Source organism: Cupressus sempervirens, chromosome 9 (assembly GCF_028749045.1).
Source record: "Cupressus sempervirens isolate cs-2001-9-10 chromosome 9, ASM2874904v1, whole genome shotgun sequence".
In the NCBI taxonomy this organism is placed as follows: Eukaryota; Viridiplantae; Streptophyta; class Pinopsida; order Cupressales; family Cupressaceae; genus Cupressus; species Cupressus sempervirens.
The window spans coordinates 762,649,525-762,666,629 of record NC_143126.1 but is presented as its reverse complement, the minus strand read 5'-3'; the positions used below and the strand labels follow the sequence as shown (position 1 = coordinate 762,666,629).

The following is a 17,105-nucleotide window of genomic DNA, read 5'->3' as shown; positions in this document are numbered from 1 at the left end:
GTGTACCTAACACTTTGACATCATCAAATCCCTAACACTCGTTAAGAAAGTATTATTAAATCCCTAGCACTCCATGAGATCAAGCGCTGCTATCATTTTGATAACTATCACTATCAATCGTGCAAACAAACATTCTTACAAGAGAACAATCTTTCAGCATACATTATGATCATACTGTTGAGCTAAGCAACCAACACAATTATCATTAACAAGCATCTCTCAAACATTCATATCAAATATCTATCACGGATCCATTATTAACTATCAATCCTTCTTACTATCATGTTCAAATCAAGTTTATGCTACAAAATTTGAAAGCAGATATACATCAAACATTTAGGCAATATCAAGTAGAAATGGAGCAATCTAAGGTTTTTGCTATTCACATTATTTCAGATTCAATGAAGAATTTAATTCCTTTCACAACATAGGAAAAAAATTACAACAAATAAGAATATCCAAAACAATTGGAATGAACAGCATCTCCACAGTACACTTTAAACTTGAATGTAAATGTTATCCAATACCATTCAAGTCGACCTTGATGGAGATGCAAATTGCAATGTTAGTTTTGCTGACTTCGCAATTACAAAAAGAATTTTATAAACCTCGGTCTTTTGACCCACAAATGAATGAAATTAGATCATGTACAGATGCTGATAATTCCGTTAGTTGAAAATTTCTTTACTTTAAGAAACTCCCCTCAAACAATGGACTTGAATCTCAGATTAAGAAGATCCTGATTTCAGTTAGATCGATGAAGAGTAGACGGGCAATCGACTGTAAGTAGCAAAGTCAATGTCAACAATACTTTTCTCAAAAAGTAAATGAAGTAGACAATCATACTTGTGCTTGATCAGATTGTTGGGACAATTGTCTGGGAGAAACAGATGAATCATCCAATTCTGACTCTGTATAAATAGCACAATTATGAAGAGCACCTTGCATCCAGTCATAGCAACATAGCTCTGCCGCCTCTGTAATAGTAACCTATACAAGGGCACAAGAAACTTCTACAATTAATGATAGCCAATCAGACTAATAGGAAAAAACGCTTCCACAAACCATTAGAAAACAATCAACCATAACAGAGACCTCACAATCCAGATCAAACTGATGACAGTCGCATGTCCAAGAGATCTAATTACTAAATGAATAAGTACGTGGAGATTAGAACTCAAGAATAAGAGGTGAATAGATGCTTCGGTTATTGCCAACATAAATTCCATGCAAGGAAATTGCATGAACTAGGGGGAAATGAATTAATTTTCTAGCTCTCCTGGCTTATCTTGGGACAGTATCTTTTATTACCTGGTATGTTCTCAGCTGTAGCATCCCATAATTCTTAATGCATATAAGGTTTCAACAAATGAAAATAGAAATAGCCTTCTGTGTATATGAGGAATACAAAAAATAATCTTGTGTATCCAGAATCTAAAACACTCATTTAATATACAATATTATGTCTTCTGCAAGTATAAAAACTGAAAGAACTAACCCATTTACGTTGGCGGTTATTTTGCTCGGGCCATGAATCTAGTTCTTCAGTTACAAACAATGCAAACATTTGACCTCTGCAAAATCCTTCATGCCCACAATCGTCTTGGTACCTTTTGCTCCTAAATTCCCACGATCCCAAATGTTTCTGCAATCAGAAAAATAAAACCACTGTTGAACTACAAAAAATATTCAAGAGAGACGCTGTTTTGAAAAAAACAATGCTAACAGAATGCTTAACTGCAACTAGTTAATCCTGGCTTTGAATAGATATCAAGGGGAAAAGTATATTAATCAAGTGAATAGGAGTATCTGCAAAGTAGAGTTATTATTAGGCATGACAAATACTTAGCTCATGCTCAGAAAATATACCAAAACTATTTATAAAATTATAAAAATACAGTCTGTAGGTGAAGGATTCATGACTGCAATATTCAACTTGTGGCTCTAGTGTAAAAAACAGATGAAACCACATGCCTTCGTGAAAATCAAAAGAAACATCTTGTAAATGAATCAGCTATTGAATCCAAGTGATTATCTACAAGATACTCATGTCAACATATTTCACACATTATACAACTTCAAGCCTCTGAATTTCTGAGAAGTTGATGCATGATTTAAATAGATTGTCATATAAATTCGTAAACAAATAGTTTCCTTATTGTAACGAGCACCCCCCATATATATGTGAATAGAGTAAAGCTGGAAATTTGTGGCCTTAATTAATCTCTGATTTTATCAATTAATCTCTGATTTTATCAAAGAAATGCCATTTTTTCAAGTCCAAAGAACATTCAATTCTAAATGTCATTAGAAAACCTTCCATTTATGGTCTATGCAGTCTTAAGATAACCTTCACATGGTATTTCCCCCATAAAAAAATCATTTATGTGGGATTAAAAGTCCCTGCTAACTGTTTTGAAGCAGAATATGATGCATTGATGTTGTGTATTTATCACTTCGATAAGGATTTTTGAGCTCCTCTACACTATTTTGCATTAAGACATTATTGTTTGTCATAAGGCACAATCTCGAGTCAAAACATATTCTATTTCATAGCTTTCACAATTTGCCCATTTTCATCTTCCTTTCTGACACTATTCATCCTTGCAATAAGAGCAAAGCTCTACTCAGATACTCAATAACTCAATATCTTCCTTCTAAAAATAACTATTACCAATATGTATCTAAGTATGTGATACAAAATGTATCATGTAGACATCAGATACAATTGGAATGCTGGTAGAATAAATAATGAAATTTTGTAGAGGGGTCAAAAAAAGCTTCAGTGTGATTCTTACATATTTGGATTAAATGGGACACAAACAATTCAAAGATAAGAGACTTGTCATATTAACTGTAATATTTTTACATATTTGGATTAAGTCTGATATACTTACATATGTAATTGCAACCAATAGGATCAAGTATCAGTGAAGGGTTTGGCCATGAATGAATTTGTCTCATGTTTTTATCACTGCCAAATTGAACTTTGAAGAGAGAGGGCAACAAGTGATGTGTTGCTCTGGAAGTTAATTACATTGTTCCATGAGGATCATGTGATTGTGTAGTCATTAGAATTTACAAATTAAGATGTAAGTGAGAATGCTACAAGAGAGTTGTTCTTCAAATGTCCTTGAAGGAAGCAAGGTTGTAAAAACTAATTTCAATAGTAGATTATCTTTGCTGGAGATTTTCCCAGATTTTCTCCAAGGAAACTCTGTTACATTCACTTGTGTTTAGTTATTTTCAAAACACTTGTTTATGCTAAGGTGCTACAAGTTTTCTGTCAACTAATACATTTGCTTTTGATAATAGGAATATCTTTATTGATTTCAATCATCAATGCTGCTGCTCTTTTTCAGCATGGAACTTGTAACTGAGCATTTGTAATGGTGAAACCCTATGGAGATTCAATGGAGTCTAAAGATCACTATGTCAATCTTACCGTCAAAAGTGTGCCTGCTCTTGTGGACACACACACACACCACGATACCCTTCACAAGAGGTCAAAGCATCGAATGCCAATATTCAATCTCTAAATGAAAACTACTCTTCGCCTTTTTCTTACTCTCCAGCAATTTCAACAGCCTACTTCAACAGCAAGTCCATGTGTTTAGCAGCGAGTGCAATATTCATTGCTAGCTGATGCGCACAAGCTCTTCTTGTAGAGAAGCTTACAAACTTTCCCAATGAAGAGTGTGTCTAGAGCACTGAAGAAGTGCCCTTGGTCCCTTATGCTGCTGTTGTTGTCTCTCAATGGTGAATGGGACAACCACCTCATTAACTCACAAACTATTCAAAAAACGCTAAATGAGGGGCTTTTTAAAAAAATCACTCTCAACACAGATCAACAAACTTGACATCTCTAATCATAGAAAGTTGATCCCTCCTCGGATCAAGAAAGCAATAAGCCATAGAAGTAACTGACTAACACGACATAATAGCTGGTTTCTTGACATTCAGCTTCTTCGTCTTCTCATCTACACATCTAGAATATGAGATAGTCAAGGCAACCAAACACCCTACAGTGTGTTAGTGAGGGCTTCTACCACTCCACTTCTTATAGGGCATTGCATTCTGACAATCTTAGTGACTAATCCATGAAGCATATGATTAACACAAAAATAAGAGAGCCAAGGAGAGAAAAACCTAAAGACTTTTACAAGTTACATCAAGGCACTTTTTTGAAGAAGTGTTTTTTGTGCACGTATCCACAAAGACCTTGTCTTGACCAAGTAGAGCAATCACACTCTTTTTGGAGATCTTATGGGTCAGCATCTCTATCTCCTCAAAACAATTCATTCTATGTATTCCAGGAATTGAAATTTTGGTCTTCTTAAACTTGTCATTGTTTTACATTTTAAGTCATCTGATCATTGTCATCTGTGCTTCCAAATTTCTAGATCCTTCATACAGTTTTGTCTGCCCAGTATTTGGAATTCAAACTTATGTTCCTTTAAATAGACTAGGAGTTTTTCGAACTGACACTTATTGCTATAGGGTCAACAGCTACCATTGCAGCAGGTTTGCATAAGGAAAAGTCTCAATTTACTTGAGGCATTCTTTCCAAAATTCTATATTTAATAAAAGAACTAAGGATCATTCATGGGTTAGTATGCTACTATTATGAATAATGTACAGGTTAACTAATATGCACTCTTACAATTTTAGAGTCATATAAAATCTTAATAAAGATCAGTCTGAGGTAAAACTCTCCTTCAGTTGTAACATGGCAGATAGTACTTTTTTGTACTAACCATTTACACTTGATTATTATGACAAAAAGCCCTTACCTCCCTAGCACTGCTTGTAGCATAGTTCACAGACTCTGACTTGAAGAGTACTTGGCAAGCACAACAAAAACTCGGCAAATACTCAACAACTTAGGAAGTACTAAAAATTAAAATACCCTAAAGAAATCTCATTTTGTGAAATTCAATTACAAAACGTATTTTAAATTAAAAATTAACATCTCAAAAGCAAAAACAGTTGGTTTTATAGCAAAAGCAACATGTGAAAAAAATGCTACCAATGTTTTACCTATATCGACATTTTTACCCACATTTTTTGTGCCTATAAAAAGTTAAAACACAAGTTAAACTTGTGAAAACTCAACAAGCAAAAAAAAAGAATAGGGTAATCGGGCAACTCAGAGAGTAATCTGAGAATTTGCAATCTATGGCTTGTAGAACAAAAGCAGTCCAATATTTCCTCACAAGATTTAAGCATAAGACACCTAACAGCCATAATTATTATGATTATTACAAACAGCCCTTACCTCCCCTCCCTAGCACTGCTTGTAGTACAAAAACAGTCCACTATTTCCTCACAAGATTAATGCATAAGACACCTAAAAGATGTGATTTTCATACATTATGCACTTAATGAAAATACCAGGGCGAGATGAACATATTATTACTAGCCTAGAATGTCATTAGACAATGTTGTTATATCCCATGCTATGAAACACCACGCTGTCTATCTAATTAATCTAACCCTACTGTTAGAAGTGTAGCTATATGTAACTCAACAATATATCAATAGTCCATAAATCATAATTCACATAGACGTGTGATGCAGTATTTGGAGTTTCTTTTACTGCTGAACTTCACTGTTAGTGATACCATGAAAGCCCTAAGAAGAGCATCCAACGAAATGCTGCAAATTCTCTCAACTCCAGTTTTTTTACACTTACATCAAGAGGGAAGCTCCAACATAGAGGACACCTAATTCCCTATGACAAATTATACAGCTCCTATTTTTTCAAATGTATAGTTGATTTATATTGTTTAACTAAGCTGCATAGACAGAAAGAGAAGCCAATCCTCCAAATTACAACCAGTAATAACATGTTAAATTTGGGGCAGAGGCATGAAATGACCTTATTCTCTTCAGTGTCGTGATTTCTTCTAACATATCTATGTTTTAAGTTTTTGATACATAAGATAGAATGTATATAAAAGGACGACAGAAAAAAAAAATCCCACCATGATGGTCCCTCGAACCCCTGCTTCTTCTAAAGCTTCTCTACATGCTGCCTCTTGTAATGATTCGTCTGTCTCCCAGCCACCCTGAAATAGAAGTACAAAGGAACATTGCTGGTTTTCAGCTACAAATTATCAAACATCAAAACAATTAAAAAATAAAATGTGTCATACCAATGGCATAGAGGACTCGACTGATTCAGAGGTAAACAAGCTAAGAAATGCTGATGACAATTAATTATTTTAGGTCACAAAAGAAACATCATGAACAAATATATATTTATGCTCAACAGAAATTCAAGGGTGGGGATGTGTTTCCAGTACAGGTATCATTCAGGTCCAATTTTTAGAGGATGGCTATTTTTAAAAACATGGGATAATATCTATATCTATCTATCTATCTATCTATCTATCTATCTATCTATCTATCTATATATATATATATAGAGAGAGAGAGAGAGAGATCAAATATGCATATCATGACATTAATAAAGCACTCACCATAGATATTTTAGAAGCTTCATACGTACAAAATTAACAAAATTCAAATACTTTCACTGTAAAAATATGGCATACATAAAGAAAAAATGCCCAAAGGGTTCAAATTTGACATAAAACATTGTAATGTAAACAATAGACATACTATTTAAAGCCAACTTATAATGCAGAAGTCCAACTCCATAGTCAGCTGTCCATAATAATCAAAAGCAGTAATGTATCTGAAAATATATGGCTGTCTATAAGCAGCATGTGGTTGGTCTTTTAATGGTTCAAATAGGGTTTCATATTTTTCTATTGTCTTTTTCAACCCACATGAGGCCGGCATTGTCTTTTTTGCAAGTTCAGACACTGTCTTTTTGGCTGGGTCGTCAGGGTTTACAATCCATCCCAAAGACAGACAAGGGATGGCAACCCCATCTCTGATATGGTTTATGTCCCCATGTTTCCTGGTAAGTTGAATTTACCGTTTCAGGGATGGTAACTGATTTGGCAAAACTGGGATGGCCTTGGGGACAGCGAATTCCAGTCCCCAAGTCCAATTACCATCCCCAGGGCGGGTGGGTGGAATTTCACAGGGGATGCGTCCCCATGGAGCATATTATATATGCCTCTAGAAATGCATTTTCACAAGAAATTTACAACACATAATAGATTACTAGGAAAGTTGCAAAAAAACTTTTAAAAGTTCCAATCTGTCATTTCCCTGGGATCTTGGATGTTACTTTCAGTATAGACAAGGACTTGCACTTACAGCGGGACCTTTTAGAGAATTTAACTAAAATTTAGAATTGTCCTATATGTTCAATTATGATATATATTTAACATACAGAGTATGCTAATTTCAAAAGTAACATGCATCATGGAAATTAATAAACTTGCTGAGAAAATCCATTTCGTTGGCTTCACTGACTTGTGCAAGAATCTCAATCATCACATTGATGTCCATTGTCATGTATGATCTTCCATTTCCTGAAACAGAATCACACCGTCAAATTTATTTCCTAACTATATAAGCCAAGGGCTCATAACAGCAAGGCATCAATGTTTTTCTAGCAAGCTTTTCTGTAGTGGGTATATCCCTAGTCTGTCTCTCTTGCTCTTAAATTGTCTTTCTATATTAAACAGTCCCCCTGCCATCAAGCATTTGTTTCGTGATGTGTTTCAACTTTCAACCATTCTCCAATACAGACAATGCATAAATACTTATTGACCCTTTTGATATGTAACCTCACTATCTGCTTGAATTTTTTCCACTGCTACTGAGATTTGTCACTGGATAACAACTTCTTCAGTATCATGTTCTTTATACATTCACAATTTTTCTCACCCCCACCAACCACTCGAATTTTCAGTAGGCCATGTCAAAGTGGAAGATCTAAGCAGGAAGTCTCATAAAATGTGGCTTCTAGGAGAAAAGATAATGTCAAGCTAAATCATATATTAACTATTCTCCATACATTAGAAATTGAAAACCGAGTTTTAAAACTTTATATTAAGGAGATTTTTTTCATATATTCGAATCTTAGACCTAGGAAAGGAATCAATGAGAAGCAATGCAATCATGCACCAGCTGCAGGTCACAAAATCCGATAGAAAATGCACATTTCTTGATGGAAGGTCGGTCAGATCTACCCACATTGCCATTATATGCTAACAGTGTCAAAAATAGAATAGTGGGGAAGCCAAATGTTTAGTCCAGCAAGAAACAACTCATGCTCGCATGGCACAGTAGAGCAACTGCCATAATGATGCAAAGGTTCGAGCCCTAACGAATATCCACCCTTGATTAAGAGACAGCAGTAATGGATAATGTTCAGATGAAGATGGGTAAAAATCCATGGCAAACTTGACAGAAAAGAAACCTCTAGAATATGGCTTCTAGGTCAAAAAATGATGTATCACTGGATGTTACTTATGACATACAGTTCAATGGTCCATTGCAGGATCATATTCATCATACTGTAACCTTAGAAAAAAAGATGCATGCACCAAAAGACAATCAGGAGATCAAAAACCATGCACATTCTGTAATGAAAGATATTACGTAGATCCATTAAGCTTGTCAATTTATATCAAAAATGACATATATAAAACAGACGGGGTAAGGGATTTCTGGCGGATTTGTGATCTAGGAGTGAAATAGAGGAACTACCGCAGGGCTGTTCCAGATTCGACGCTTCACACCAAAGTTATTACTTTCCACGCTAATGCAGTATCAATAATCCACAGACCTAATTATACTATAAGCTGGTAACTGCATTCACCATTGCATTAAACCTAAACAGAGAATGTGCATGTATCCAAGAGGAGGGTTAAGAAAAAACCAGTAGCTTAGGGTATGGTCCAGTGGTAAAACAAACCAATTTCGATTACAATAATCCAGATTTAAGGTTTAAGCTCAATTAAAATTGGTCCGGAGCAAATGTGGCCACAATTTTTCATTAGACAACCAATATTTTCAGCTGCGTAGCCCACTCCTGATTATGAGTATGGATAAGAAAAAAATGAAACTGATTATCGTGGAGGGCATTCACAATAGCTTGATCTAGGTTCACATGTGACTGTTATAGGGTGTAGACATATTCCAAAATGTCCCAATATTTTCAACTCTTGTGAATGTCATTCAAGATTATCCTACCTACACAAATGGGATCATAATACCTTTGGAAAGAGAAGTCTCTCTCCTCCACTCTGTGAGCTAACCATCAGAACCTCCACTGCTCTCTTCCCCTCAGCATCCACTTTGTACCTAAATGGAATGCACCTGCACACAATAAAATGCACAAATCACAAACATGGATATGAATGCACATACAACAAAGCAAGGGATCAGCGCCTATTAAAAATACACCCAACATCACAAATACCGAAATAACTAACAAATAGAGCTAAACGGTAATTTACATTCACAAACCGTAACTAAATGCATGAAAATCAATGCCCATATAACAAAAAAGTAATTTAGACTTGTTAGCAAATTACGATTGAAAAATACCCTGCAACGAGGCGGTATTTCTTTTCGTCGTATCGTTGTTGATGTCTTCCTGTGCGAGCAACTAGCGCCATCATTTTTTCAATAGAATTTCGATCTTTCAACCCTAAAAAAGCCAACACAAATTCCAAACCACGATTGCATAAGCCGAACTTTATTTGGAGGCGTCGAAAAAGAATCTTCCAAATTGAGCCCGTTCATTATGATTTATACCGAGTCACCGAGTGAGCCGACATAAAATTTAGTGATGGTGTGCCCTTTTATAGTTCAAAGGGAGTTTGAAAGAAGACGAATTGCAGAGATTACGAAGAAAGTGCAGCCATGGATTCACAGTGGGTGTTCTTGAATTTTTCAACTAAATTTGTCTGTTTAGCTTCTGTTCAATTAGAGTCTGCCGGATGAACAGTGTCCGTAAAGACTCAGTGGATCCCACCATTAAACTATCTAGGATAATCAGTCCAAGATAAAACCCTTTTGCCCCTCAGGAATAGACCATTTCTTTTTCAAACATATTCTATAGGTTAAATAGGCACGCATGGGCCAGCATTTTATCTCCATGAACAGTAGTTTGTAGAAATCATGCACGAAATCAGTTGCATGGTTCATATTTTCTTATTTGTATTATTATATTTGTCTAGGCTAGATACTATTGCAATTAGTTGTACTATTTATTTTACTTGAATTTCATTGGCTTAAAATTTGGATCTTATAAAAACGGATTTTCAGGAAGCACTACTAGAATGTAAAAATATTTTGTTATATAAAACTATTATATTAATAATATGTTACTTTACAATTATTTTAATAAAATATTTTTCTTTTATAATAACTTTGATTATATTTTATGAATAATATTTTATATAATATTCTTTATCTTAAATAAAATATGACTATTTAACTTAATTAGTTATAATAGTATGATGACATTTATATTTAATTATAAATTTATTTTTCTAAATCAAAAATTAAATTTTTTATGTAAAATATAATTTTAAAAAATTTAAAATTAATAAGATTATATTAAATTTTAACAAAATTTAAATTTTACTACTCGATTTATAATTTAATTAAATGGATCATTATGCATTAAAGATATGCTCAATCTAATTGGTTATGGATATATAATTTTTAAATGGATAAAAAGACATTTATTTACTTTTATAAGAATAGATTACTTTCAGCTATAAAATTGTGGTTGTTCATATTTTATGATTTGTATGATTAAATTCAATTAGTAATAAATACAATTTCAATAATTTTTTTTTTTAAATTTTAAATATAATGAAATTAAATTATTGTTTAATGTCAATCTTTTTAAGATTATAATTAGAATCATGGGTATTGAACCAAAATAGCATACTCAAAACAATTTTCAATTGATTATAATATTTTATAAATATTTAAGATATAAATAAATTGAGTTAGGGATTTGGCTTGATGGGTGAGATCTTTCAGCTATAAAATAAAAGGACACGAGGTCTAATCTTGTATGAGCAAGCACCACTAGTCGTGCTAATATAATTTATAAGAAGTCGTATACCCTATATATGTGTATCTACATACATACATGCTTACATGTTTGTATGTATGCATGTATGTAGAGGGGTGTGTGTGTGTGTGTGTGTACATATTCGTGTGTGTATATGTATACATATACATGTATGTATGTATATGTGTCTGTGTGTGTTCGCAGTGGGGTTGTTTGATTGACTTGTGTGTATGTTTATGTTTGTATGTATACATTTAATAATTGTTTGAATAACTTTATCATAAATTTTAATTATAAATGTCAATGTTAATTGAAAATTAAGATAAAGATAGTTAAGGCTCATTTAGAGCTTGAAATAAGGATACATTGTAGTTGGTTATAGTTAACTTTATGCACCCATAAATACCTTTGCTTTGATTTGTTATCTTGGTAAAAAATGTAATATAGAATTTGTCATGTGTAAGGGTCAAAAAGTGTTCATTTCAAAGTTTCAGTCAATACCTACTCAAAAATGCCCCAACAACTATGCACTAGAACCACCTAGAATATTGTCAGCTCTTTTGCACAAATTCATCAATAGTCATTAGATATGGGTACAAATAAAGTTGCAAAACGCCTCTAATTAAAATCTCCAAATTATAAATATTAGGGGTACAAATAGGTGCCTAATAGGGGAAAACACCCCATTACCAATAGGAGGTCCCATAGTCATTGTTATTTTTGTCATAGATCCCTGTTGAGTGGTTGTTTTGCACGATTCTAATGACAGAAATTTTCTCAAATCACTCTCTTGAAAAGTTGATTAATGACCAACTCAAAGGTTCTAGCTATTTTTCAACCTCTTGGGTAGCTGAATTGAAGATGAATGTGAATGTTCACAAGGAGGCCTTTGTTGGTATCTACCAATTCTACACAACTTTGTTGAAATGTAACCACAAAAAACAAAAGCAAAAATTATTTTATGTCTTATGATGAATGCAATGCAACTATATGAATTTCTATTTTAACCAAATGTTTGAAAAGCAAATAATGAAGACAAAGTAACAAGAGATTTAAGCAAATTACGGAAGGGGAAATTTCTACTGGACATAAGCCAAAGCAACAAAATGTCTACGAATCAAATTATTGAAAGGGCTTGGTAGGAAACCAATGAAATTAGGAGCACCGCTTCCTCAACTCCATTGATGCAATCATTAATAGAAACTTTAATAAAAGTTGAAAGATGTTTCATGAGTCATCAAATCAGGCAACCACTGAAAGTGTATGCACACAAGACAAAATTTTATGTAAGAACAATAGTGATCCTTTCTCCAGTTCATCACAACACCAAAATTTGTTAACATAAGACAAACACCAAAACTAAAAGATTGCACAACTATTACAACACAATAACCATTAGCTTCATTATTATTCATGAACATGAATTCACAAAAATAACACACTCCGGCAAGATTTACTACACTTAGAATGAAAGCACCAATAGCATATATGATTGCATCAAAATATCAGCCTAATGTACATATTATATTCATGTATTTATAAGAAACTCTCTCCTTGTTTTGTGTTAGGAGTAAGAGCTCTCCCAATGCAAACATATGTTAAAGCTAATTATATGCAAACTGACTCTCTAAATGGTGTTAAGTAGGTCTTCGCCCTTGTTTATATTAATTAATGGGTGCATGAGCCTTTAAATAACTTAAAATAATAAAAGAATAAGAAGATAAGAAGATAGAAGGATAAGATGATATAGGAGTCGCCGAGAGTTCTAAAAATGGAAGCTTAGCCTTCTCTAGGTGTTTATGGGAGTTGAACTATCATCAAAATGTGTTTTTGGTGCATGGAATGCTAAAAAATAGCAACTGAAAATTAATTATCAACACACTGCTTCATTTAAAAAATTGTTAGCACACCTCTTGATTTGGCACACCTTGTAAAATGTGCACCTTATGAAAAGCACACCTCTAGGCAATAGGACCAAGATTGTTAGAATTTTTCCAACTGTCTAAACTCAATTTTCGACATCTAGGTTACCTTCCCTCTAAACCAAAACAATGTCTGGATGTGCTATTCTAAACTTTTGGATTATGGTCGTGATTTCTGGAGTTTCTGGCAAATCGAAAGACTCATACTTATTATGCACCACTTCGTGGTAATTACTAATCCTTAACCTAGTGTTTGCAATATCTTCCAACCTAGAATCTAACTTCAGTAATGCTTCTTTTGTTTTGAAGATTTGTCTAATATCATCTTTGGAGGAAGTTGCCTCAAATAGTGCTCTGAAGTGTTGTACTACTATTTCTACTGAAGAAAGTTAACTTCTTGACTCATCCCCAAAAATCTCGAGGCTAGCAGCATTATAGTACTTATCAACTTCCAAAAATAGCCTTTGAGCATTATTATTTATTTCTTAAATATGCTCATATAGCCCTACTATAACTCTATTATTGGTAGATACATTCTTTATCCAATCATCTATTTTATCTAATTATTCTGTCATATATACCTCCATTAGCATCTGATACCTTTATCCTTTGATCATCTTCAATGCTTTCTAATCATTAGCCTAGGTATGTAATTTATCCATCGGCCCAAAATCTTGGTTTATTACTATAACCAATTTTTTGGCATTATTCTACATGCTAAGTAGAAAGTTCAAATTTCCCTCAATTATTTGTACCCATCTATCTTCATAATTGTGATGTCACATTTTACAAGCATCCAAAAATGAATAGTGTTCTTCTGTGACATGTCCTTGCTCTTTCCTCTCCAGAGCCACTCCTACAACAATTTATGGATGGTAGGGGTCAGTTGGACCTACTATTTCATTTATATATCCCCTTACTAGCTCATTATGTTTTCTTAGCACCAAAATCTCTTACTCACCCTGATCCAAGTGTGTAAACACTTGCTTGAGGACTATGGTGATCATAACCTTTTCCACATTAACTATGAGCCTTCCTAACACTATCTCCTTCATCTGATAGTCTTTTGGAGACACTTCCTTACCATCGTTGCAAGGAGCTGAGATGGCAATGTATGCCAACAAATCTTCATTTTGGTTCTTCATAATAAAATATAGTGTCTTAGCATCACTTTTGATAGGTTCTAGTAGATTGACTACTTTTATCAACTCCATCATACCCTCCTCTTTTGTGTACTCCATATATCTCATTTGTCTAGTTAAAACCTCATATTTCAACCACGTTAAAGTATTTTTGATGATGGGTGCTTCCCTTAATACCTTAAACACATAATAGAAACAAAGAAATAAAAATAATTACCAAGAACAAAATATGGGCTTCTTATTATCACCGCAAAAGCAGAATTACAAAATTCAAAATTATAATATGTGGTTTAACATATTATCTCTTCTTCTACGTAGTGGTGTGCTAGAGCCATTATTAGTTTAGATGACTAGACAAATATTGGATGAGAAGTCGCATTCACTAGCCCGCTCCTAATCAATGTTGACACCATTGCTGATCATTCCTTTGGCTTGTTACATAGTAGTAGAAATGCATTCCAATCGATGTGTCATAACTTAGTATCTCAAATCTTTGAGTGTTTATCTCCAAATATGGACTTCTTTGGTGTCCCATGATATTTGAAAGCCACTGATTTGGGTGTGATCTTCACAGCCATAGAAGATAAAGATGATGCAATTTTATCTATACAAAAGACAAATGTTAGTATATCACTAATGAGAAACTAAAAGACGCTCTTACAGACATGACTAGACTAGCAAAAAACTAATCCAAATGGAATAAATAGACAAAAATCTATATAGTGCCTAAAATGCACACATGCACATCAGGCACACCTATGCTAGGTGCATAGTGCACACATCTAGTCGCAAGTGCACTTGTGTGCATCATAGATTTACCTTGGAAGGCTTGAAAATTGATGATGCAGATGTGTGGACATTGTGGGGGTGTGAGGGTATGAAGTTGCTATTGATATAATATTGTTTTGAAGTGAAGAACCTGTAATAGAACAATCATTATTTTGTCAATGATGTCAAACCTGCTACCTACTAATGAGACGATTGCTTTTTAGTCTGAAAGCTATCATTTAGTTGATTGATGAAGAGGATTTGAGAAGAGGAGATAACAATAGTACCTAGAGCAAGGTTGAGTTATTTAGTATGTAAAAGAAGCACTAAGACCAAGTAAGACATTGATACTATAGTGTATTGTTTATCTACTTAAAGTTTGAAATGAAAGATTACTCAAGTTAAGACTAGAAGAAGATCAAGTATGAAAAGTGTCTATCAAGCCTCGTCGAGCCGTTAGTGTAAGCTAAGTAGAAATTAGTCGAAGCTGAGTGAATAACAAGAGGTGTTGAGCAAAGATGAAAAATAGTGCAAGTCGAGATATTATTAGTACATGTTGAGTAAAGTGTAGCTGATGTCAAGCATTAGTAAACTTTAATGTTCGTTGAGTAAACTAGTGTTGGCCAAGTAAAAGAATAATATAGAAGCTAAGTGACAACATATTGATGTCGAGTACCAATGAATATGTTAAATCAAAGATTTGATGAATCGGAGCTGACTATTTTTTTTTCTTGGATTGTGTGAAGCATGTGAAATATAACTATGATGAGCTGGTGGCACAGAATTTAAGGTAAGCCATTTTGAGGTGAATTCAAGGAGGATTGAAGAAGAATTTTCTAGAGGAACCAAATGAAAAGTACGTAGGTTCATTGTATTCTACCTAATCCTACCTAACCCTAAAATGGATGATTGTGGTTAAGCAAAAACAAATATTAATTCTCTATATATAGAGATAGTTGGTTAGAAGAGAAGGTTTTCATGTGTGAGAGCCTAAGGAAGACAAGGAGCCTAGGGTATTGCTCCATTCAGTGGTTGAACAGAAGCAACTACAGTTAGCATGCAAAGCAAGAAGGCTTAAGTGTATGAATGCTTGAAGGGTGAACAAGTTATCAAAGCTGAAGTGTATGAATGCCAAGTAGAATGGAGGACTAAAATGGAGATCTGTAATATGTAAGTGAGTTGTAATTTGTTATCAAATCAAGCCTTACTATTACTTTCTAATTATTGTATCAAGCTAGAGTAAATCCTTTGGATTAAGGTTGACCTAACAGTCATTTGTAAATCCTTTCCCAAAGGAATGGTCTAATTTCCTCTAACAAGGCTCACTCCTAATAGGGTGATTGAAATTCTTTAACCAGGTCACATTTAACAATGTGTATTGTAACCTTTAATAGGATTAGTTTTTCACAGGAAATTTTTTTAAAAGAGTGAGAATTAGTAACATGTTACTAGTGGTTTTTCCCAAATTGGGTTTTTGCATTAAATCCTTGTGTCAAATGTGTTATTAAATTTGTTATGTTTCATGTTAACATTTTTACAAAGTTATTTTGACCTATGATAGTAACCTACAAAGTTTAAGTATTGTATGATCTAATTGATGCTTGCATGACAAGGTTTTATGGATATGGTTCTACTAAGCATTAAAAAGTTTTATTTATACATCTAGACCTTGGATAACTAATTCAACCTGCCCCCCCGCCCACCCTCTCAGTTATTCTAAATAATTCCAACAATTGGTATTAGAGTGCCATAGTGCTTAAGAGTACTAGTTTGAAGGTACTAGAAGCAAAAGATCAAGATGTCTAAAAGAAAGGTACCCAAGCTCAACAAGAAGAAATTCCCTACATGGAAAAGTCTAATGAAGCTACACCTAGGAGGTCTTGGAGACCATGCAAAATCTACTATCACCACTGAGCATGTCAACCTTGCTAGAGCCCTCATTGTTGATGATCTAAAAAAGAAGAAAGAACATAATCAAGAAATGTTGGAGATTTCCTCTACCATAAGTTATTATGAGTTTGATGACATCAAGGGTTGTGCCAATGCAAAGAAGATGTAGGATGCTCTTTGTGCCATTTATGGAGGAGACACAAATGTTTTGAGAGCCAAATCTAAAAGTCTTAGAGGTAAGTTCGATGACATGAGGATGCAAGAAGGCGAGAACATTGCTCAATATTGCTCAAGAATAAAATATGAATTGTTAATGCTATAAGAGGAGCTAATAGTAAGATTGATGATGATACTACATTGAGAACACTGATGCCCATCTATGCTATTAGAGTTTCTGCCATATAAGAATTAAAATGT

At 33.9% G+C, this 17,105-nt stretch overlaps 1 protein-coding gene across 1 annotated transcript; it reads right to left on the bottom strand.

Moving 5' to 3' along the window:
- Positions 1-357: 357 nt before the first annotated feature.
- LOC149540908 (nudix hydrolase 16, mitochondrial-like) lies at positions 358-10,061 on the bottom strand. Its single transcript, XM_089801966.1, has 5 exons — positions 9,481-10,061; positions 9,147-9,249; positions 5,988-6,071; positions 1,499-1,645; positions 358-990 (listed from the first exon to the last, which is right to left on the bottom strand). The coding sequence occupies exons 1-5, from the start codon at positions 9,552-9,554 to the stop codon at positions 841-843; spliced, it is 558 nt and encodes a 185-aa protein (XP_089658092.1). The 5' UTR covers positions 9,555-10,061; the 3' UTR covers positions 358-840.
- Positions 10,062-17,105: the final 7,044 nt, after the last annotated feature.

What these genes read in the sequence shown, in the direction of transcription:
- LOC149540908 (XM_089801966.1), bottom strand. Translation starts at nt 9,554, where the DNA reads ATGATGGCGCTAGTTGCTCGCACAGGAAGACATCAACAACGATACGAC. An exon ending in AAATACCGCCTCGTTGCAGG is followed by an intron (nt 9,250 to 9,480) that starts GTATTTTTCAAT and finishes TATTGTGTGCAG; the next exon opens with GTGCATTCCATTTAGGTACA. An exon ending in GGGTTCGAGGGACCATCATG is followed by an intron (nt 1,646 to 5,987) that starts GTGGGATTTTTT and finishes TTCTGATTGCAG; the next exon opens with AAACATTTGGGATCGTGGGA.